This window comes from Strongylocentrotus purpuratus, unplaced genomic scaffold, assembly GCF_000002235.5.
Source record: "Strongylocentrotus purpuratus isolate Spur 01 unplaced genomic scaffold, Spur_5.0 spur5_scaffold_5, whole genome shotgun sequence".
In the NCBI taxonomy this organism is placed as follows: Eukaryota; Metazoa; Echinodermata; class Echinoidea; order Camarodonta; family Strongylocentrotidae; genus Strongylocentrotus; species Strongylocentrotus purpuratus.
This window is the reverse complement of record NW_022145611.1, coordinates 36,403,537-36,425,910: the sequence shown is the minus strand read 5'-3', so window position 1 is coordinate 36,425,910 and position 22,374 is coordinate 36,403,537. Positions and strand designations below refer to the sequence as shown.

At 38.3% G+C, this 22,374-nt stretch overlaps 1 protein-coding gene across 1 annotated transcript; it reads right to left on the bottom strand.

The window, feature by feature from the left end:
• Positions 1 to 9,612: 9,612 nt before the first annotated feature.
• LOC100892037 lies at positions 9,613 to 21,391 on the bottom strand. The gene is made up of 10 exons (XM_011680244.2): positions 21,303 to 21,391; positions 20,352 to 20,438; positions 19,328 to 19,543; positions 19,003 to 19,092; positions 17,681 to 17,865; positions 16,839 to 17,019; positions 15,800 to 15,907; positions 14,836 to 14,954; positions 10,861 to 10,990; positions 9,613 to 10,445 (listed from the first exon to the last, which is right to left on the bottom strand). Exons 2-10 carry the CDS (start codon positions 20,415 to 20,417, stop codon positions 9,855 to 9,857), a joined length of 1,686 nt encoding a protein of 561 aa, XP_011678546.2. The 5' UTR covers positions 20,418 to 20,438; positions 21,303 to 21,391; the 3' UTR covers positions 9,613 to 9,854.
• Between the last annotated feature and the right edge of the window lie 983 nt (positions 21,392 to 22,374).

Sequence of the window (22,374 nt, the reverse complement as noted above, 5' to 3'; positions counted from 1 at the left end):
TATAAATGCCGCCGAGCAGATAATACCAAACTTGGAAAATGCTGGGTTATATTTAAAAAACAATTATTATAACCAAAATATAGATACTATTGAGTAAACAAATGATGATCCACCTAGAGGAATAGAAGGGGACCATTTGAGTGATTGAAGTGGTTTATAGTTAGAGTGGCGTATAGTTATTGGTTGCCCCCTAATTATCAGCGAAAAAAAAAGAGAACAAGAATAGAAAAAAGGAAGGAGGGGAAAGGGAACGTGAAAAGAAGATGATATGACCTCCTCCCTTAGTCCTCCAAAAAGGCCTTAGTTATTAGTTTGTAGTTCATCTACGAATCAGGCGCGGATCCAGGGGGGGGCCGAGCGGGCCTTGGCCCCCCCCCCCCCCCGGCAAAAAAAAAAAAAAAAAAAAAGAGAGAAGAAAGGAAAAGAAGGGAAAGGGAAAGAGGAGAGAAAGGGAAAGAAAGAAGAGGAAGAAGAAAAGAAAAGGGAGAAGAAGGAGATCGGGGGGGGGGGCGAAAGGGCCTTGCCTCCCAGGCTGTTGCCCCCCCCCCCCCAATCAACAAAATAATAGAGAAGGAAGGAAAGGGAAAGAAAAAAGGAAAATAGGAGATACTGGCGTACTGATAGAGAGAGGGGGGGGGGGGGGCTTGGGGGAAATCAAATTCAAACGTGTTTTATTTCTAATTCCATAATTGTGGATTACAAATAATGCTGAAATGACATAATTTCCGAGATTTTTCCTCACTTTTTAGTAAATTATACTTTTTTATGCGTTTGTTGGAAAATGACAAAATGACAAATGATAAATTTACAGCCAGGCAAGAAATATGATTCTTGAGATTCCTACATGTCAGGGCCCAAGGAACGGCGGGAATCGGGAGCCTCGAGCCCCCCCCCCCCCCACACTTTAACAAAAAAAAAGTATATTAAAGAGAAATAAAAAAAAAGAAAGAAAGAGAGCAACAAAGAAAGAATAGTTAACTGCCAGTGTTAACAAATAAAGAGGCATCAAAATATGATCATCTGACCGTGATTAAATGCCTAAAACCCCTAAGCTTCCGGGGGATCTACCCCCTGGATTCCACCTAGGGCCCTAAGGTGGGCCCTTCGATGCTCATCTGACGGTTATTTAATGCCTAAAACCCCTGATTGTGGGGGGCTCCGCCCCCTGGATCCCACGCCAAATAGTGTCCTGCCAGTGACACAAAATAATAAGGATTATAACAAAATGCTCATCTGACCGTAAATAAACGCCTAAAACCCCTGAGCTTCCGGGGCTCTGCCCCCAGGATTCCACCTTGGGCCCTAAGACGGGCCCTTCGATGCTCAGTTGACGGTAATTTAATGCCTAAAACCCCTGATTTTGGGGGCTTTGTCCCCTTGACCCCACGCCTAAGTGTCCTGCCAGTGTGACTAAATAATAAGGATTATAAAAAATGCTCATCTGACCGTAATTAAACGCCTAAAAACCCCGAGCTTCCGGGGGCTCCACCGCCTCGACCCCACCAGGGGCCCTAAGGCGGGCCCCTGAATGCTTGTCTGACCGTAATTTATTGCCTTAAACGTCTGAGCTTCCAGGGTCGGACAAGGTATCAAAATGTGTTAATCTGACCGCAGGCGCGTAGCCAGGGGGGCGGTGGGTGCGGTGGGGGCGGTGGGGGCGGTACCCAAACAATAACCGCCCCCCCCCCCTAAAAAAGAAGAGGAGAGAAAAGAAAGAGGACGTAGAAAGGAGCAGACAAAGAACATCTTTAAAATTCAGACAAAGATTAGTGTAGAGAACGGTACAACGCATCGTCTTCTTTCTCTAATAATTTAATGAAACGTAAAAGCCCCCGCGCTTCGCGCGGGAGGGGGGAAACTGAACTCGGACGAGGATTAAGCATCGAGAACGGTACAACGAATCGTCTTGTTTCTCTAAAGATTTTAAGAAATGTAAAAGCTTCCGCGCTTCGCGCAGGAGGGGGGGGGGTGGGACTGAATTTAGACAAGAATTAAGAGTCGAGAACGGTACAACGAATTGTCTTCTTTCTCTAATGATTTAATGAATCGTAAAAGCTTCCGCGCTACGCGCAGGAGGGGGGGGTAACTGAATTCAGACGAGGATTATTTTCGAGAACGGTACAACGAATCGTCTTCTTTCTCTAATAATTTAATGAAACGTCAAAGCTTCCGCGCTTCGCGCAGGAGGGGTTGGGGGTTGGGACTACATTTAGACAAGAATTAAGAGTCGAGAACGGTACAACGAATCGTCTTCTTTCACTAATGATTTAATGAATCGTAAAAGATTTCGCGCTTCGCGCGGGAGGGGGAAAACTGAATTCAGACGAGGATTAAGAGTCGAGAAATGTACAACGAATCGTCTTGTTTCTCTAATGATTTAATGAAACGTAAAAGCTTCCGCGCTTCGCGCGGGAGGGGGTAACCTGTATTCAGACGAGGATTAAGAGTCGAGAACTGTACCACGAATCGTCTTCTTTCTCTAATGATTTAATGAATCGTAAAAGCTTCCGCGCTTCGCGCAGGAGGGGCCGGGGGGGGGGCGGTGAAGAAGAGGAGAGAAAAGAAAGAGGACGTAGAAAGGAGCAGACAAAGAACATCTTTAAAATTCAGACAAAGATTAGTGTAGAGAACGGTACAACGCATCGTCTTCTTTCTCTAATAATTTAATGAAACGTAAAAGCCCCCGCGCTTCGCGCGGGAGGGGGGAAACTGAACTCGGACGAGGATTAAGCATCGAGAACGGTACAACGAATCGTCTTGTTTCTCTAAAGATTTTAAGAAATGTAAAAGCTTCCGCGCTTCGCGCAGGAGGGGGGGGGGTGGGACTGAATTTAGACAAGAATTAAGAGTCGAGAACGGTACAACGAATTGTCTTCTTTCTCTAATGATTTAATGAATCGTAAAAGCTTCCGCGCTACGCGCAGGAGGGGGGGTAACTGAATTCAGACGAGGATTATTTTCGAGAACGGTACAACGAATCGTCTTCTTTCTCTAATAATTTAATGAAACGTCAAAGCTTCCGCGCTTCGCGCAGGAGGGGTTGGGGGTTGTGACTACATTTAGACAAGAATTAAGAGTCGAGAACGGTACAACGAATCGTCTTCTTTCACTAATGATTTAATGAATCGTAAAAGATTTCGCGCTTCGCGCGGGAGGGGGAAAACTGAATTCAGACGAGGATTAAGAGTCGAGAAATGTACAACGAATCGTCTTGTTTCTCTAATGATTTAATGAAACGTAAAAGCTTCCGCGCTTCGCGCGGGAGGGGGTAACCTGTATTCAGACGAGGATTAAGAGTCGAGAACTGTACCACGAATCGTCTTCTTTCTCTAATGATTTAATGAATCGTAAAAGCTTCCGCGCTTCGCGCAGGAGGGGGGGGGGTGGGACTGAATTTAGACAAGAATTAAGAGTCGAGAACGGTACAACGAATTGTCTTCTTTCTCTAATGATTTAATGAATCGTAAAAGCTTCCGCGCTACGCGCAGGAGGGGGGGTAACTGAATTCAGACGAGGATTATTTTCGAGAACGGTACAACGAATCGTCTTCTTTCTCTAATAATTTAATGAAACGTCAAAGCTTCCGCGCTTCGCGCAGGAGGGGTTGGGGGTTGTGACTACATTTAGACAAGAATTAAGAGTCGAGAACGGTACAACGAATCGTCTTCTTTCACTAATGATTTAATGAATCGTAAAAGATTTCGCGCTTCGCGCGGGAGGGGGAAAACTGAATTCAGACGAGGATTAAGAGTCGAGAAATGTACAACGAATCGTCTTGTTTCTCTAATGATTTAATGAAACGTAAAAGCTTCCGCGCTTCGCGCGGGAGGGGGTAACCTGTATTCAGACGAGGATTAAGAGTCGAGAACTGTACCACGAATCGTCTTCTTTCTCTAATGATTTAATGAATCGTAAAAGCTTCCGCGCTTCGCGCAGGAGGGGCCGGGGGGGGGGGGGGCGGTGAAAATGAATTCAGATGAGGATTATTTTCGAGAACGGTACAACGAATAGTCTTCTTTCTCTAATGATTTAATGAATCGTAAAAGCTTCCGCGCTTCGCGCGGGAGGGGGACAACTGAATTCAGACGAGGATTAAGAGTCGAGAAATGTACAACGAATCGTCTTGTTTCTCTAATGATTTAATGAATCGTAAAACCTTCCGCGCTTCGCGCGGGAGGCGGAAAACTGAATTCAGACGAGGATTAAGAGTCGAGAAATGTACAACGAATCGTCTTGTTTCTCTAATTATTTAATGAAACGTAAAAGTTTCCGCGCTTCGCGCGGGAGGGGTGAACCTGAATTCAGAAGAGGATTATTTACGAGAACGGTACTATGAATCGTCTTCTTTCTCTAATAATTTAATGAAACGTCAAAGCTATCGCGTTTCGAGGAGGAGGGAGGGGGAAACTCGCCCCTCCCTGCACACCCCCCCCCCGCATTACGTCACTGCTGGTCACCATTACGTTCCAATTTTTGGCTCGCATAATTTCAAATTTAGGCCCCCCCCCCCTAAGAAATCCTGGATCCGCGCCTGCTACGAAGTAAGACTGCCGCCGATGATGTCAGACGCGTCCTTTCAATGGCTGGATCAAAGGTCTGGATCCACTTTACGCCGCTGATTTTAAAGCATAAAGATCTGGAAAGTACTCAAAACACGATCGCGACTGATTTTGAAAAAATCAACCTAAGGCATTTTAAATAGGGTATTGAAATGTCCCTTGAGTCGATTTTCCGAAAATTGTTGTGATCGTGTTTTAAATACTAATTACATTACACAAAAATGTGAATCGTCAATTTAATTGTTATTATTATTTTTTATTTATGAAGCTCATGATGATGTCTGATGAGGTTTACTGTGATTTCATTATTTTAATTATCATAAATATCATAATTTGTATCATTATTAATATTATTATTAGTATTATTATTTATCCAAATTTTTATTTATGATGATGATAATATTTATTTTGATTTCATTATTATCATCATCATTATTATTTTTATTATTACTATTAATTATTACTAAATAAACATCTGTTGTGTCACTTGGTATATATTATATACGTTCTAAAATTACGGTAAAATACAAATAATTGTAGAAAGTGGAGGTAACGAGTAGGGAAATGGAGGGAAATTGAGTGAAGGGGGCAGAAGGATCGAGTAAGAGCTGGAAGGAGGTAGTGAGAGAGATATATAAAAAGAGAGAGAGAGAGAGAGAGAGAGAGAGAGAGAGAGAGAGAGAGAAAGAGAAGGGGGAGGAAGAAAGAGGAGAGAAGTAAAAACAAAATACATGATAATAAGATACATAAGTACATTGTGATATTATATAGTGAGAGCAAATAGTATGGGGAATTTAGTTTGTGGTAAAATTGTAAATTTTGAGTATAGATAAAAACGCTCTCGATCGGGTAATATGTAACGTTAAAATTAAACCATTTGAAATATTATTAGATAATTTAAGAAAGGTGTAACATTTATGACAATTAGCAAAATGTGAAAAGCAGCATCAGCAACAAAAATATATATACATGTACGTACATACAAAAGTCAAGTATTTTATTATGTAAGCCTAATCGACACTAACATACAATCCGTGTTAGTGCATGTTATTATGGGGTTAACGATACATGTAATTATTAAATTCTTCGAAATACACTTCAGAAAGCAAGAATCTTATTACGTTAGCCTAATTGACGCTTTCATTCAATCATTGCGAGTCCATGTTATTATGTGGTCAATACTACATTAGATTATTCAATTATTCCCAATACACTTCTGAAATTCTGCTTGTACATAATTATGTTTATATAATTCTGCTTATTATAGGACAAATTACAGTTTACTTCCAAGCCTAAATGCCTCATTTCCGTATATAGCGTGTCGCACTTTCTGGGGTTCTCAAACTGTTTACCTAGACGATCCCAGATGTGATTTTTATTAAAGCTAAAGGTCCGAAACAATGGGAAGAATTTTATTCACTTTAAAAAGTTTATATTATACATACATGTTTTACACGTACCTTAATTTTGACGTATCTAGGCATTTTGGCGCCCGTGGCAAGCATTGAAATTACGCCCCCTCCCCCGCCCAATATACATGACTTATTATCATACTAAATTATTTTAATTATCATTAATATCATAATTTGTATCATTATTAGTATTATTATTAGTATTATTAATTTTGACGTATCTAGGTATTTTGGCGCCCGTGGCAAGCGTTGCAATTACGCCCCCTCCCCCGCCCAATATACATGACTTATTATCATTATACTAAATTATTTTAATTATCATTAATATCATAATTTGTATCATTATTATTATTATTAGTAGTATTATCAATTTTGACGTATCTAGGTATTTTGGCGCCCGTGGCAAGCATTGAAATTACGCCCCCTCCCCCGCCCAATATACGTGACTTATACAAGCATGACAAGCGGGCAAAGTGATCCCGAAAAAAAGGAGAATCTTTCATTTTTAAAATATTACTTCGTTATATACGCAGCCTGAATATAAAGATTTTCGGGCATCTCGTTGCCAAGAATCCTACTGGTTTAAATTTTAAATTTCATCATAAAAAAATGACTTGCTTAAGATTTAAAAAATATTAATTTAAGAGTTATTCCGCGCCTTGGTGCCTGAATATTAGACAGTGGAGGTGCAACTTGTTGATGTAAGAAAGAGAGATGTGAGAGGGGAGAAAGAGAGAGAGGTATATCATCTGGTTGTTCAAAATAAACGATTGCAGCTACTTTCTAGTGTTTATGTCCCTTTCACTTCTCTTCCATTTCACCACTCCTTCATGTGCAACCAATCCTACTCCTGCTTTTACATACCCTTCTCTCCTAGTTTTCCAACCCCCTCTCTCTACATATATCTCTCAAACCACCTCTCTTGCTTACTACCCCCCCCCCATCCCTTTCTACCTCCATTTTCCTAACCTTTCCTGCTCTTTCTCTTTCCTCTTCTCTATTAACCACCTACCTTCTCTACCTCACCCCTACCTCTCACCGTCCCTGTCACACACTCTCTCTGTCCTCCTTCCTTTCCCTTCCTCCCCTTCATCTATTCCACTATACTATTTTGAATTGTTTATACAATTTTTGTTCATTATCAATTTATACCATGGTTACATGTCATCATATCACCACCAAGTCTTTTTGTAAAAGAAAAAATAGCAATGAAAGACAATTTTCTGTTTGTAAACAGGTGAATCAACTAATTAAATTAAATTTAGGTAGTACTTTGGCCTATATCAGTCAATCCATTTGTTCAATCTTATCTCATTCAGGCAAAGCTTTGATAGGTTAAGCAAAATTGCTATTGATTCATGTTAAAATAAAGTGCTCATTGTCAGATATACATCTCACAGTGTATCGAACGATAAGTTAAACAAATAATCTAGATACAAAATTATCAAAACCAAGTTTAATATGTCTCAACATTTGACTGGATACAAAAAGATGACAATCATCTTCATGCTTGTAATATCAATGAAGTAGATCAAACACTCATAATTCTCAAGGAACATATTTAGAAACTGGAATATTTCATTATGGATAGATACCATGATCCAGATTCCAATCTGAGTATGGTCCAAACATCTTCAACTTAAAAATACTATGCGAGAAAAAGAAATTATTCATTTATTTATTTATTTTTTGTCAATTCAAAATTCCCCTTTGTACAGTGTAAAAACCAATAGTATCAACGAATATATACTACTGATAACATACAGAGTTGCACAAAAGTTTGAGGTTGTGTCATTTCCTACATTCAAAATATTGTCTGGGACCAAAAAACATAAATACCTCCAAAAGGTCTAGAAAGCGATTATTTGTATCATAGATGCCCGACTTAAGGATAATCAATTCTTAAATTTGAACTTCCTTCGCTAAAGCTCCATAAACACATCAATAATGTTGATGTCTGCCGATTTCAGTCCTATTACACCTGGTGAACAAACTGCAAGCTAGCAAAAAAGCTAAGTTATCAATAAATAATCTTGAAGTAATTGAAGGCATCTCCACAGAGAAGGGCTGTAAAATTATACATTTGTACTGGCTTTTATAGTCACTGTCCGATTCGTTCTTTAGAAACTAATACCAGCCTCAGCCTACCTGCTAGAGTATGAAGGACAAGACATATGAGACTGCATCTTGAACCTACCTCTGCCTATATACAGTGCGACCCAGAAAAAACGAAACCGAGAATTATCGATGTTTTATCATAACTTAATCACAATTATAATGAATAAATGAGACATATTTGTAAAGCTTAGATCCTCCTCTTTCATTTGATGCAACTCATATGATGCATATTTCATGCATGAGTGATTAAAAGCAATTTGAAGGAAGGAAACCAAAAAGTCATTTAGAAGAAAAATTCACATTTCTAGAAAGTTCAGTTTCTGCCCTTTCATATGACACCTCAATCAGGAAAAATGAGCAAGGAATAATTAAGTTCTTTTTGTTTAAAGTGATGCTTGCATTTCCATAATTTGATTTAAAAGTTCGTTTTCACTGGCTGCCCTGCCGTAGCAACAAGCAGAATTGACAAAAGACTTAACTCTGTTTCATTGACATTGAGGTGTAACTAGCTGTCAACAAGGATAACAAGGATAACAAGGAAGTGGGAAGAACAGATGGACAAACATATAAGGTAGGATATCCCCGATCCAAAATGTGGTAGAGACAAATTAAACATTTATCATAAGTATTGGATGTACCCAACTAAAAGGCTGAAATAATACATTTATGCTGTTTGTATACCCTACCATCAACATTCTCACATAGTAATGTCAAGGCCTAGAAGTGGTTTACCTATATAATTTATATAAATATATATACATTATCTGATATATTAAAGGCATCTCACTCACAGGCTGAAACAATAGTTACATTTATGCTACCTATTAAATCCCAAGGCCAATAACCTTACTTGGTGAAGACAAGAACAAGAACCAGCATAAAAGTTATGATGCCACAATAATTAATGAGCTATGTGAAACGATACAGCATCACGTAGTCCTTATAGATGAACAAGGGAACCGCTCTCGGCGGTCTCGCCTGCATTACGCAATTCAATATGATGAAAAATTGTGGTTGGGACATTATTCATAGGCAGGGTGACCACCCCCCCCCCCCCCAATGAAGTACCCTGAATATAATCAGCATTTTGAAGTGAATATTGGCCAAGAGTCATCGGAAGAATTATGTATTATAATTTGTGACGTGGTATTTGTGTCATAAGATTTGTGATACTTGATAACCCTTGTGTACAAGTTTCATGGAATTTGAACAAACACTTTTGAAATTATGCTAAAAATTCAAAATCTTTATGTTGATACCATAGTCTAAGTCTGTTGACCTGAAATGACCTTTGACCTTAACTAAGTGACCTGAAATTCTACTCACATGATTGGGGATACTTGATAACCCTTTAGTGTAAGTTTCATTGAATAAGAACTTATACTTTTAAAATTATATTAAAAATTCAAAAACTTAACATGATGATGCCACAACATAGTCTAAGTCTGTTGACCTGAAATGACCTTTGACCTTAATTTTGTGACCTGAAATTCTACTCACATGATTGGGAATACTTGATAACCCTTTAGTCCAAGTTTCATTGAATGAGAACTTATACTTTCAAAATTATACTAAAACACCCTATGTCTCGCTTTTTGCTACGCAGGCGGGACAAAAATCACAGGTTTTGACCCCACTCAGCTGCTTTGTTTCAAAAGTCAAACATTAAAGTACAAGGTAATACAAATACAACAACACAAGGAAGAGATTCCTGAGGCATCAGTTTGGCAATTCAGTGAGATTTGCTTTAGAAATATCATTCATGTCATATTTGAGATAGTACTGCCATATTAAAATGTTCTTCTTTTCTTGATATGTAGAACATCTCTGTCTCCTCACCTCTACTCCTGCTCATTTTGACCAGGTAAAAGGTCAATCGAGTTGAGGGCAAGAGGTCGATCAAACCATATTTGATCATGTCATATGTTCCCATCTTAGGATCTTTCTTTTTCCTTCTCTTAATTCCTCTTCTTTGGCCTTTCCTTTCTCTTGATACAGTAGTTCTATCTTTCTCTTGCTGGCTATCCTGTGGTTTGTTTGAAATTGCACCAGAGCATTCCTCCTCCTCACTGTTCATCATCTCTTCCCCCGTCTCACTTACTTCATCACCACTTATTAGGGGTTGTTCATACTGGTCCAAAGACTCATCTAGGGTACCTCCCTCCTCTGTCCACCCATCGTTACAGGAGAATCTTGAGCAACATGTATCTTTTGTTCTATCAGCCAGCCTGTCGTTAACAATCTGGTTGTAAGGACTGCATAAAGGACTAGGTATACAGCTATTATCCAGAATGCCGATAGTGATTGAGTGTAGGTGCTCTAAGCCACGGAAGATGGACATAAAGCAGTCAACAACCTGTTGAGAATGGAATCAAGGATAAGGAAACATCACCAATTATGATAAAGATTGTGAAAGACAATTATCCATACTGGCCAAATCTGTTTCTAGATTTTCAGTAAAAGTAGTTTTTGAAAGGAATGTATTATTTTTAAGGATGCCAAAATGACGGAGTAGATTACAACGGTTTTGCTGTACAATGTTGTAATTACAATCAGTGTAAAAATAATGTTATATTTTGGTGGGGGCCTTATAAAAAATTCCATATTCAGGTTTGTTAGCAACAAAGAACTATATCCATCTGAGGAGATGTATCATTGTTCGTCTGTTCATAGCCAGAAGGTTGTTAACTCTGACTTGAAGTATATGAATTAGCGACCTTCTGCTCCAAGAATCATGCACAGATTACGAAAGGCTAAAGAAAGATTCTTACTTGCTCCTGAGAGGTGAGGAACTTGTCTAAACAAGGCCAAACCTCCAAGCTCTTCAGCTCTGGTAATTCTTGAATCGACTCAGCCAAATCGTCTGGTATGCGACACATTATCAGGGACAGCTTTCTCAACCTAATCAAGATCAGAAATATTAGAGTAATAATAATGATTAAATGTTTTTGTATAGCAAATAACACATAGGCTTAATTGCATGTCTCTATGCGCGTTATAGAACAGGATACAGGAGTGGAAATGGTGCACTGGGTTCATTAATGTGAGATCTTACAAAGCGCCAAATAGATATCATTTAATAGCATATAGAAAGATTTAATAATTAGAAGGCCTTGGTGAATGTCCTATATAATTCTCTTAATTCACACTTAATCATAACACATAAGAATGTTCAACAGCACAATCATCAAAATACTTTTGATCCTCGTATGTTTGGAATTCATTTATACCGTTGTCATACAGTATATTTCAAAATATAAGCTTTAAGTATATCTTCTACAAGTTTGAATACACTCTAAATACATGTGAAAATGATGTGTGAGTACACTAATTGATGCATGCAAACATGCACACAAGAAAGTGAACTGGGAGTTTTGATATGAAAAAACTTTTCCCCATAAACATGTTGACTATTTGAATATTCATACATTTTTTAAATTTTTTTTATTTCGGGGGGGGGGGGGGGGGGGGTCTTGTAATTATATACAACATACTAGCAGGACCCGCGGAAATCCGCGGGATTCTAGAGGGGGCGGGGGATGTAAATAGATATATAGAGACTGCCTAAATTAAAACCACCAAGAACTTTATTTGCCATTCAGGCCATTAAAAAAATATACATGTTTAGCGTCCCCGCCCGTTTCCTTTTTGCCCGGCCCCCCCCCACTCAGTGTTATTTAGGGTACGCATATGCTCGTACCCTCTTTTTGAAAGCACCCCCTATCTGAGGACTGCCAACATTTCCGAACCCCCCTTTCGCGGGCTTTTCGCGGGCTTTTCCTGCCTTGGAGACCCCCCTAAATCAGGAAAAATGCTCAATGTACCCCCCTAAATTTGGAATAATTTCTCAGGAGTCCAAAGAGATGAAAGAAAAAAAGAAAAACACCCCCTTTTAAAGAAATCTCCGGGTGAAAAGTCAAATACACCCCTTTTTTTACAATTCTCGGGCCGGACTTGGTCGCATGAAAAGTACCCCTTTACCGGACATTTTGGCAACACGCATGCGGTCATTCCGACCTCTGAGTGGGGGGGCCGGGCCTTTTTGGGGGCCGCCTCCTATTTATTTTTTTTTTGAAATTTTTTTGAATTTTTTTTTTTCTGAAAGAAAAAAAAACAGCGTCCCCGCCTGCTTCCTTTTAGGGGGCCGCCTCCTATTTTTTTTTTTTTTTTTTAAATTTAAAAAAAAAAATTTGTAATTGTTTATTTTTTTTAATTTTTTTAAAATTTTTTTTTGAAAGAAAAAACAGCGTCCCCGCCTGCTTCCTTTTTGGGGGCCGCCTCCTATTTTTTATTTTTTATTTTTATTTTTTTTTAATTTTAATTTTTTAATTTTTTGAAAGAAAAAAAACATGAAAAGCACTGCTAAAATGTATTTCTGATTTTAAAAAGAAAAAAAAAAATTGTCGGCCGCCATCTTGAAAAAAAGCCAGAATGTCAGGGAAAATGTACGGAGCAACCTTTTTGAAAGAAGGAAAGAAAAAAAAAGGGCCTCCTCCTTCCCATTTTTCGAAAAAACAGGACACTAAACATGTTTTTTTTTAAATTTGGCCTTATATAAAAATATAAAAATAAAAAAACGATCCAACTGTACCTGTAGTTATTCTTTAAGCCACTGGAACTGCGTAGAGTTCCGTAGTGTGGCGTACCGACTACGCAGAAATTAGGCTGCGTATTAATGGGAAAATAGTCCCTGCGTAGGTTATGCGTAGGCTGGAGTACAGGTTTGCTTATGGTTGCTTACTGTGTAGAAAGCTTTTACTGCTTTGACGATCTGGCGTAGGGTAGCGTACTGTTGCGTAGTCATGTAGCATAGTGTTGCGTAAAAAGGCGTACTTTCTGCGTCAAGTTTCTACGCCGAAACTACGCGAAAAAAATTAAACATGTTGAATTGTTTTTGTTCATCTTGCGTACCTCTTTCCGTCCCTCAGCATATAGTAACGTAGGCCAGCGTAGTTGGTACGCAACACTACGCAACTCTACGTATTGACCCCACGCCAATTAGTGACCCGCAAGTGTCACAAATAAAGTATTAAAAATATGCTCATCTGACCCTAATTAAACGCCTAAACCCCCCGAGCTTTCGGGGGTTTATGGTCCCTTGAAACCCGTGGATCCCACGCCTATATTGTATATACACTCAACTCGCCGCGATCTGATCTCTCCCCCCCCCCCCAACTTTGAAGAACGTAACCCCCCGAGCTTTTGGAGGTTTATGGCCCCTTGAAACCCGTGGACCCCACGCCTATATTATATATACGCTCAACTCAGGACCCGCGGAAATCCGCGGGATTCTAGAGGGGGGGGGGGGAGGGGCGCAGGCAAAAAATTAAGTTTTTTCATTTCGGGGGCTCGATCATTTCCAATTTTTGGGAAATTTTCGGGGGCTACTTTTTCAACTTTCGGAGGCTCTTTTTTCTGGGGCTACTTTTTCATTAATTCATAAAAGGATAGGCCTACACTTTATTGAGATTTGTTTAGTAGGCTAAGGTTTCAGGCTTAATACTTCATAATTGCCTATTTAAAAAAAAAAAACATTTTTCTAGTTCAATAACTAAGTTTTCATGCATTGATTTGATGCAAGAACTGTAACGTAATTAATAGCCTAGAATTAGTAATACTTTTACTAATTCTAGGCTCAGGTTTTGTAAATCTATTCACGAAACTATATTGAAATCGCGGCAATAAGGATGCAAACCAACAGATAACAATTTCAAAGTGTCAAATCTCTTCGACTCGAGCTCAGCTCAGCTTAACTCACACACACTCCAGCGTAACAAAAAGCTCGAACACCGACGCCGCAGGCTTCGGACGCCTGCAGTGCGCGGTGCCGGTGTTACACTGCACTGTGAGTACTGTATGTGTGAGGAACTGCCTGTATGTGTAAGCTTGCGACATGAACTGTCAGTCCAATGGTTTTCTTGTGAAAACTTTCCTTTAGAAAATGATAATCAAAAATGTAGTATACATTAACCGTCATAATCACAAAATAAGCTTTGATTTCATACCTCCATTCACGAAAACTATATCAAAATCGCGGCAATCATGATGGAAATAGGTCTCTAAGTTTGGACGTCGACGGGAAGCCCCGTGTATAATTGTGCAGCTACTACATGCAAAGCACATCCTCGCTACTACAAAGCACATCCTATAGCAAGACGCTCTACTCTCGGTAATCCCGCCCTTTGCATAGAGCATTTAATACGCAACGTAATGTGAGTGGATGGTCATCGGTCGTGTGTCTACGGATGTTATGTTGAATATCCATGAGGTATCTCTGTCGTCACGCATATCCTGCATTATGCATGTCGCGTCTGTTTTCGCCCTGGACGTCGACACGGAGGAGGACCTCGGGCGGAGTATAGCCAATTCGCTAGAGTAGACTCTCCCGCGGACGACGGCACCGGTCACCGGTACCCCGAGGGGAGGGTTCAGGAGGAGATAGCTGCACCAACTTGGGTCGGCGATCTCATTAAAAAACAATAGAATACAAAGGCTGGCGGAGACGTCGCGCCCCCCGCGGAGCCTTAGCGTATTACTATTATAGATATTTTTATGATTGGTCTATTTTAAGTGAGAATTCAACTTGAGATTTATATAAAAGTAATAGTAATAGCTACATTTATATTGCACACATAAGTTAGGAATTTCCAAAGATAAAATCAGAGATTTAGCTGGCTGTTATGTATCTGGGCTGAATTGTTCAAAGATTGACCTATGAGGGAGCCATTAAACAAACATGTACTTACCTTTTTAACCCTCTCAGATATGTCCCTATGCATGTACACGGAACCCCAGGACACATGCAATGAGCCTTCGTGAGACTCAGAGACTTGAGGTTTTCAACCTTTCTTAAAGAGGCAAGTTCCTGGAAAGATAATCAGAGGGAAAAGAGAAGTTAAGATTCATGGACGATGAATTTCAAAACTAAGAGTCAGAAGTAATACAGTCAAACCTGTCTATAGCGACCACCCAAGGGAAACACAAAAAGTGGTCTTTGTGGACAGGTGGTCTTTGTAGACCGGTTCCTTTGGTACATGATACAATGATACAAACCATTTTCAAGGGAAACAACAAATGTGGCCTTTGTAGACAGGTGGTCTTTGTAGACAGGTGGTCACTAAAGCAGGTTTGACTGTACTAATTATAGTGTGCCTTGAAGAAGTACAATGACACACGGTTTGGTTGAGTTTGTCATTTTTCATATACAGTCAAACCTGCTTTAGTGACCACCTGTCTACAAAGGCCACATGTGTTGTTTCCCTTGAAAATGGTTTCTCATTGAATCATTTACTAAAGGAACCTGTCTACAAAGACCACTTGTCTACAAAGGCCACTTTTTGTGTTTCCCTTGGGCGGTCGCTATAGACAGGTTTGACTGTACTACAGAGAAGATGTAAATAATTAAGATCATGTGCAGACTGAATTGTGCTGCGTATGTGTACCGGTATTCCCTTTAGGAACAACCAAAAACCCTGAAGGCTGTTTCATCTGTAGGCCAGTTCAAGAATATTTTGAAGGCCAACTTTGTTTTGTTAGAAAGCATGAATTGCAATATGTTTACATTCGCTTAACAGGTGTTTTTGAAGTGTTATTTTCATCTTTTAAGCAGTCATCATATATATGTACAATGTTGTGGAGCAAATTGTGAAGCGCATTATGAGTGAAAGGAAAAGGCGCTATATACTCTGTGGATTAGATTAGAATACTTACATGCAATTCGAAGTCTGAACAATTACCCAGCTCCAAATGTTGTAGGTATGGTAGGTCCTTTAAAAAACACATATAAGCACTACTTAGCCCATCAAAGTTGGTTAGTATCTGTAAAGATTAAACATAAGAAAAAATCCTTAAGCTATATTTCACTAATGGAATATGCCTTATTTCGTTTTGGTAATGGGATTATAGGCCTATATCAACATTCAGGTTGAATAGATAATAGAATCAGGATTGAGATAGTTCAAGCAAAGTACATACTGGTACATATTCACCAATTCCTGGCTTAAAAACTGAAAAATATGGGCGCTTTAGCCAAGACATTTGACTTACAAATTTTGTAAGGCTCTGAATGATGAAAGCTCCATTTAAACTATCTAAGATTCAATATGGAAAAAAGAAGAAAATCATGAAAACTAAGAAATATAATAGAAAATGAGAATTGAACCAAGTATTCAAAACTTTATTTCAGAGAATTATAGTAAAGGAAATGTTGTTTAAGACTTAACTTTACATTAGATTTATGATGCTGACTAAACCTTCCAATAATTTCTAGTAAAATGTCATTACTGTATTTTTCTAATATTAGTTGCTCCCCAAATTATTTTTTGGAAATATCAAATCAACAAATTTTAAATTTCCATTCCAGTAATTTCATAAGTAACTCAGTCTCATTGATGCATAAGAACAACGTAATACTAAATGTCATGATTGAACTGACTTAACAAACTCTTTTTGATGAACTATTAAAGAACTGTTGTCAACTTCAATGAATTATAAAGAATCAAACAAAGCTACACCACAACAAAACAACTTAGATGATAATCACAATTCAAGATACAAGAATAAATAATTAACAAGCCTGAAAAAGACTCAACAAATCAGTGTGAATGCTGCAAATTTGTGAACAAAAATTTGGGGAAAATTGGTAATGAGTACAAATCATAACTAAAAGTAAAGCTAATGAAGGAACCATAGCTGATGAATACAGAAGGAGAGACAGTGATCTGAAAGGAATAATGGTTTACACAATTACCAGCTTCTTAAGTTTCTTGAGGTCTCCTAAGGCCTGTGTTCCTCCGTAGAATGCTATAGAAGGCACACACACACCGTAGATAGAACTCAGCTTCAACTCCTCTAGATCCTTCAGAATCCTTATCCTACCAATGTCATACAGTATAGCTCCATCCTCTCTCAACAAGATCCTGTTAGAGTTTCTGTAACAGGAGATGATGTGAATGAATTTGGGAACTTCTTTAGCAATCTCAGTTTTATAACTATTTTCATCCTCTTACAGGGTACATAAAGGTACAAGCTGACATAAAATATGTTACAGAAACACAGAATGTATAGCAGTACTTGTATGGTAGATGAGATCACATCTTAATTTGATGAATCTAGGACTCATTACAAGCTCGTAGAACAAAATTGTGAAAGTGAAAAAGCTTAAAGGGTACAAACCGCACATTGCATCGTACATTTAATAAAGATAAGATGTATTCACATCTACTATCAAAATAAAATTCTTTAAGGGTAGTTTGTTACTTCTAAGTAGTCCACGCACAGAAAAAAATGATAAAGCATCATCCAAAGACCAAAATACAACTAACAGAAGAAAGCATCTCATCTTTGATTTGATTTTTCCTAGTTTAACATTTTTTTACCCCCACAATCCTGTCTGTGTGGTTTCCAAGATGGACTTATTAAATCACAATTAAATTGTGGTTTGATAATCTTTCAATCAACTTTTACAACATTAATCTTGTTAAAATGATCTGCAATAGACAAAGTGTATATCAAAACTAATTGAAATGAATATCTTCAACCTACAAACATCAATTTAACAACAAACAAACAAAAAATTCCATTTTCTTGTACCTTGACAGTGGCGGTAGGAGGCATGCCACATGAAGAATCTTGAGTTGAGGCATCTTTACAACTATAGTTGTGAGGTCTCCTTTCTCGATGACCCCGAAGTAGAGTGCCTTGACATTGGTCAGCTGGATGATGTAGTTTATTGCCTTCCTATTAGATGTCTCCGGGTTGACACAGTCATGAAGATCCTGAGATAACAAAATGGGATTGAGGTAACCAGGACAGATCACTGTATTGAGTATCTATCTTTAGAGAAAAATGACACCACCTGCCAATTCCCAAAGTGGCAAAATTCATTATTCCTTTAGTTTGACTTTGATTTAACAACTGATTGGTCTTAAATCATATATCAGTACGTAACTAGCCACAGAAGTTTTTAAATTCACCCTGAGAGGGAAAATCCTGAAAGAAATTATTCCCCTGAACTTAACTTGACAAATAAACTCCAAATAAGACGATGTTCAGGAGTTATTTATTTCATTATTTTATTTTGTTAATGTTTTTGCCTTGTGTAAGATGTGAATATACATTAACTAAGAATTCTACCATGTCCTGTGTGTGAGTGAAATGTGATGGATTGCGAAGGGGGACTTTAGAAGTTTATCCTTTGAAGTGGGACTGCACTACTTGTAGCTACTTGCACCAGCGTCTATACAGCCAATAAAGCCTAAGCGGTACGCATTGATCCCCCAACGTCCCCTGTTTCTTATGTTAAGTGAGAGCTGATTTGATTAGATAACTACATGTACCTGCCAGTGACCATGCAGGGAAACTAGTGCAGATAGGCTTTAAGATCCTTGGTAGAACAGGCTCACTAGCCTTGCGTGAACATCCTGTGATGTCATAAACAGTTACTTTGTGACCGGGTCAATGTTTCTGAGTCCTATAGGTGAACCTACTTCACAAGCAGACCAGGGAAAAAATTATTAAACAAATTTCGGGGGCTACTCTTCAAGCTTGCTTGCATGAAAATAGTACTCTTTAATTTGTTTTGCAATCTGTTTTGCATTGAACTCTATGCAAATTTTTGTTGGCTCTTTTATGACTTTCGGGGGCTCTTTTTGGCATTTCGGGGGCTAATTCGCCCCGAGCCCCCATGTTTTTTTCCCCCTGAAGCAGACATTAATAACTTTACACACAAACATTTATATTGTGATGTCAGGAGAGAGGTGAGGAGAGGTGGGGGATATTCAGGGTGACAGGGTCTAAATGGCCTCACTTGATGGAGAAGATTGCTAAATTAGGTCATATACCTTTGCTCATCAAAATAGCAGGGCATGCATCTACAAGGTGGTTTCAATGGTTACTTAGAAGTTGTTACTCACCAAGCAAGTTGTACCAAGTTTTCCAAGTCTCTTCCAGAAATGTGGTCGTAGTCTATCAACTTCACTTCCTTCAAATGACACACATTTCCACTGTAATCAATAATAAAAAGATACAATGGTGACCGAATAAAGAATGTTTATATTTGTAACATTTAAAAAAGTCAGCTTGCTTTAATTGGGCTCCTATTCAGATGAATAAATCTACGGTATACCATTTTAATTAGGCTTTTTATAAAATTCCAGATTGTTGTGTTTGACTACTGCTCAAATAAAAACTCAAAGAAATGTATTTGATTTTAACAAAATATTAATTCAAAATTTTTACCAGTGATGCCCCCTTGCAGAGTTTCCTCCATTTCTTGCACACACCACTAGCTGCAACAAGGCCCTTGATGGGTAAATACTTCAGGACTTGAAGAATCATTTCAGCTGAAAGCTCATGGAATCCTCTCCCTTCTTCTTGAGTGTGAGAAGTTGGACTGTTCATAGCACCTTCATTTATCACAAGTTTACTTTTCTTTGTTGGAGCCATCGGTGATTGCTATTTGAAAATACAACAAATACGAGTAATTTGAATGCATTTTAAAGGTTGAGTATCTCTGAGAAACTTGTTTTGTGATTAATTTTAAAAACTTTGCAATCTGTTCATTACCTCTGGGACCTCTTCCAGACTGTTTTGATTAATAACCTTGTAAAACACAAAATTTAGTTTCATGTCATCGGAAATGATGTTATTTTTCATTAGCGGTATAAAGTTGACAACACAGAGAAGATATATGGCTTGTTCGTGAATGCTAGTGGGTTCTGAATTTTAGCTACATTTACATCTCAGAATTTAGATATCCACACCAGCTAGTGTATCAAACAGTCTGAATGGCCTGCAAATTAACGAAGCAGAGTGTATGATACTTGATAACTCTATAAGATGAATATTAAGTTGTTTTTGCCTAATCTAATAGTACAATGAAATAACTAGCATATTCATACAAGGATGCAAGAGATCTACAAATGTATGGATCTATACTAAAAAATAATATAGTGGCACACACAATTCCAAAGAAAAGAGAAGAGAAAAGAGAGAGCAGGAAACATATGCCTTACCTAAGAGGAGACAAGCAAAATAGATTAAACCCAATTTTGACATTTCATATTCCTATTAAAGTTTCATAGGCATTTACTTTAGTATTTTATTCAAATAGGGTCTATATATTTGTGTAATGAAACTGTGAAACCAGTGATAAATTCATCAAAACCATTCTCGGTAGTACTCCAAATCTATCTAGTAAATGGGCAAGTTACACAGATCTATATTTTTGTCATCAAAGGTAGTATTTCAAGAAGTTGCTTACATAGACAAAGTCTGGCGACAGCTTGGGACGCCTCACTCTCTTACTTCTCAGGAGCACATCAGCCATCACGACATCAAGTGAATTTCTCTGGGAAGAAACAATGTTTTTTTCTGATGTTTGAGAATTCAATGCCAATTCAATTTCATATCTGTAGAGCTACGCAGTGAGAAAAGTCAAAGGAAAATGAAGATTTAATCTTGTGGTCAGTTTCATTGACATTAGAAAAATAGTATTAGTAAATCAAATGCTATTAAAAATTCATCCACATTTGCATCACTGACATTGTCAGATCGTAGTTTATCTAGAGTCTATGGTGCTGTGGACTGACTCGCGCTCGCTGTGCATGTATATGTTCATCATACCTTTTTGTTTGAAATCGACACCTCAACAAGGTGATGTCCCATGACAGTTGCTGAAACTAGAATCAGCTGTAACTAGTATAAACAAATGTACTCTGTATCTAATAATAGACCTATTATTACAAGTTAGATCTACAACCAATAAACCATGAAGGCATGAATGATCCTGGCCTAGTCTATATTCATTGTTCAGCAATTATTGGCCCAATTATTGCCTTTTTTATGGTAGGGATGATATGTTACACTTTAATTCCACTTGCATGAATCTGACGACGTGGACCAAGTGAGATAAATGTGTTTTCAATTTTAGTGTCAGTTGTGGTTGATTGTTAATGGTTATGGAGAGGATGACCGACGCGATGGGCGAGTGGCGTGGGCGTGGTCATCATGGAACCACTGGCACTGCACTGCACTCTCTCTGTCTCTGATGCATGATGTCGGATCTGATCGGGGTCAGGTCTGATTGAAGCACGAAGAACCGAGTCCGAGGAGTATAATAGGGTATGAACTGAATGAGTTCGATCTGCCGAGCTGCTAACACAAGATCATGTGATTAGTGATTATCATTATCATTTCAATATCAATGACTCACCTCCAAAGACACTGAAACTGAAAGAATCCTTGACTCGAGTTTCGCGCGCTCGAGCGATGCACGTCCTAGCTGAGCTGAGATCGAGATGAATCAAAACACACGTATGCTATCTTCTAAGAGACAAACGAAAATTAAAAAAATGATGTGGTGCCAGCATAGAGATATATACTACTAACTTTTAAGTATAATCTCTATGGGTGCCAGTTTCTCGAAACTAATGTTAACAAGTTCGCGGAAATCTCTTTGAAACGCATGTTAATTCTTTATTAGATATTAATATGGGATTTCTGAATTAAAAATCCAATTTGTTTTTTGAAGTGGAATCCACAATCCAATATTCTTATAGTACACAAGTAGGTAGGCTACATACAAGAACAAATATAAATGCATTAACTATATATGATTAGGCCTATATACTTATTATAAAAGCCTAAAGTTTTTAAATGAAAAGCAAATACAAATTATTTATGAAAATTCAGCAAATTATTAATGAAAATTACTCAAATTAATAATCAAACTACACTGGCAAGTGCTGATCAAATACGTATTTCGAAGTCAAACTTCAGGAGGATAAAGAAGATTATATCAAATTACTACTACTAGTCAGGTCAGTCGAAATATTAGAGGTCCGATGAGTACAGTGGCCTATAGAGTGAGTCCTATTGATGGGAGGGGGCACTGGAGCAATGGGAGGAGGAGGGGGGGGGGTATTTACTCTGAAAATAAAATGCGCATTTACAGTCATACATGCATGGCGTCTTCTTTTCTTGTCCTTGTTCGATTCCCACTTTCTCTTCTTCTCTTCAATTCTCTCTTTCTGAATCATCAAAATCTAGGTACAAACTGATATAATCCCTCACCAATAACATAGTTTTTCCCTTTAAAAAATTATGTAATGGACTCATGGACTGTCAGTGAATTGAATTATTTTACAACTTTATCTAAAGTCAGAATGCGAACTGCATTGTTGCCAGGTACGACGTCCTATACGGCTATATAAGCAGGGCTTTAACTTTTATATGTTATAAATAAGTTATCCACACCTTATATTTTAAAAAGAAAGAAAAATGAG

Excerpts from the sequence above, each read along its gene's own strand:
- LOC100892037 (XM_011680244.2), bottom strand. The coding sequence starts at position 20,417 with ATGGCTGATGTGCTCCTGAGAAGTAAGAGAGTGAGGCGTCCCAAGCTG. Across the intron at positions 15,908-16,838 it reads TCAAGAAACTTAAGAAGCTG|ATACTAACCAACTTTGATGG; the intron begins GTAATTGTGTAA and ends TAATCTTTACAG. Across the intron at positions 10,446-10,860 it reads TCCTCACCTCTCAGGAGCAA|GTTGTTGACTGCTTTATGTC; the intron begins GTAAGAATCTTT and ends CATTCTCAACAG.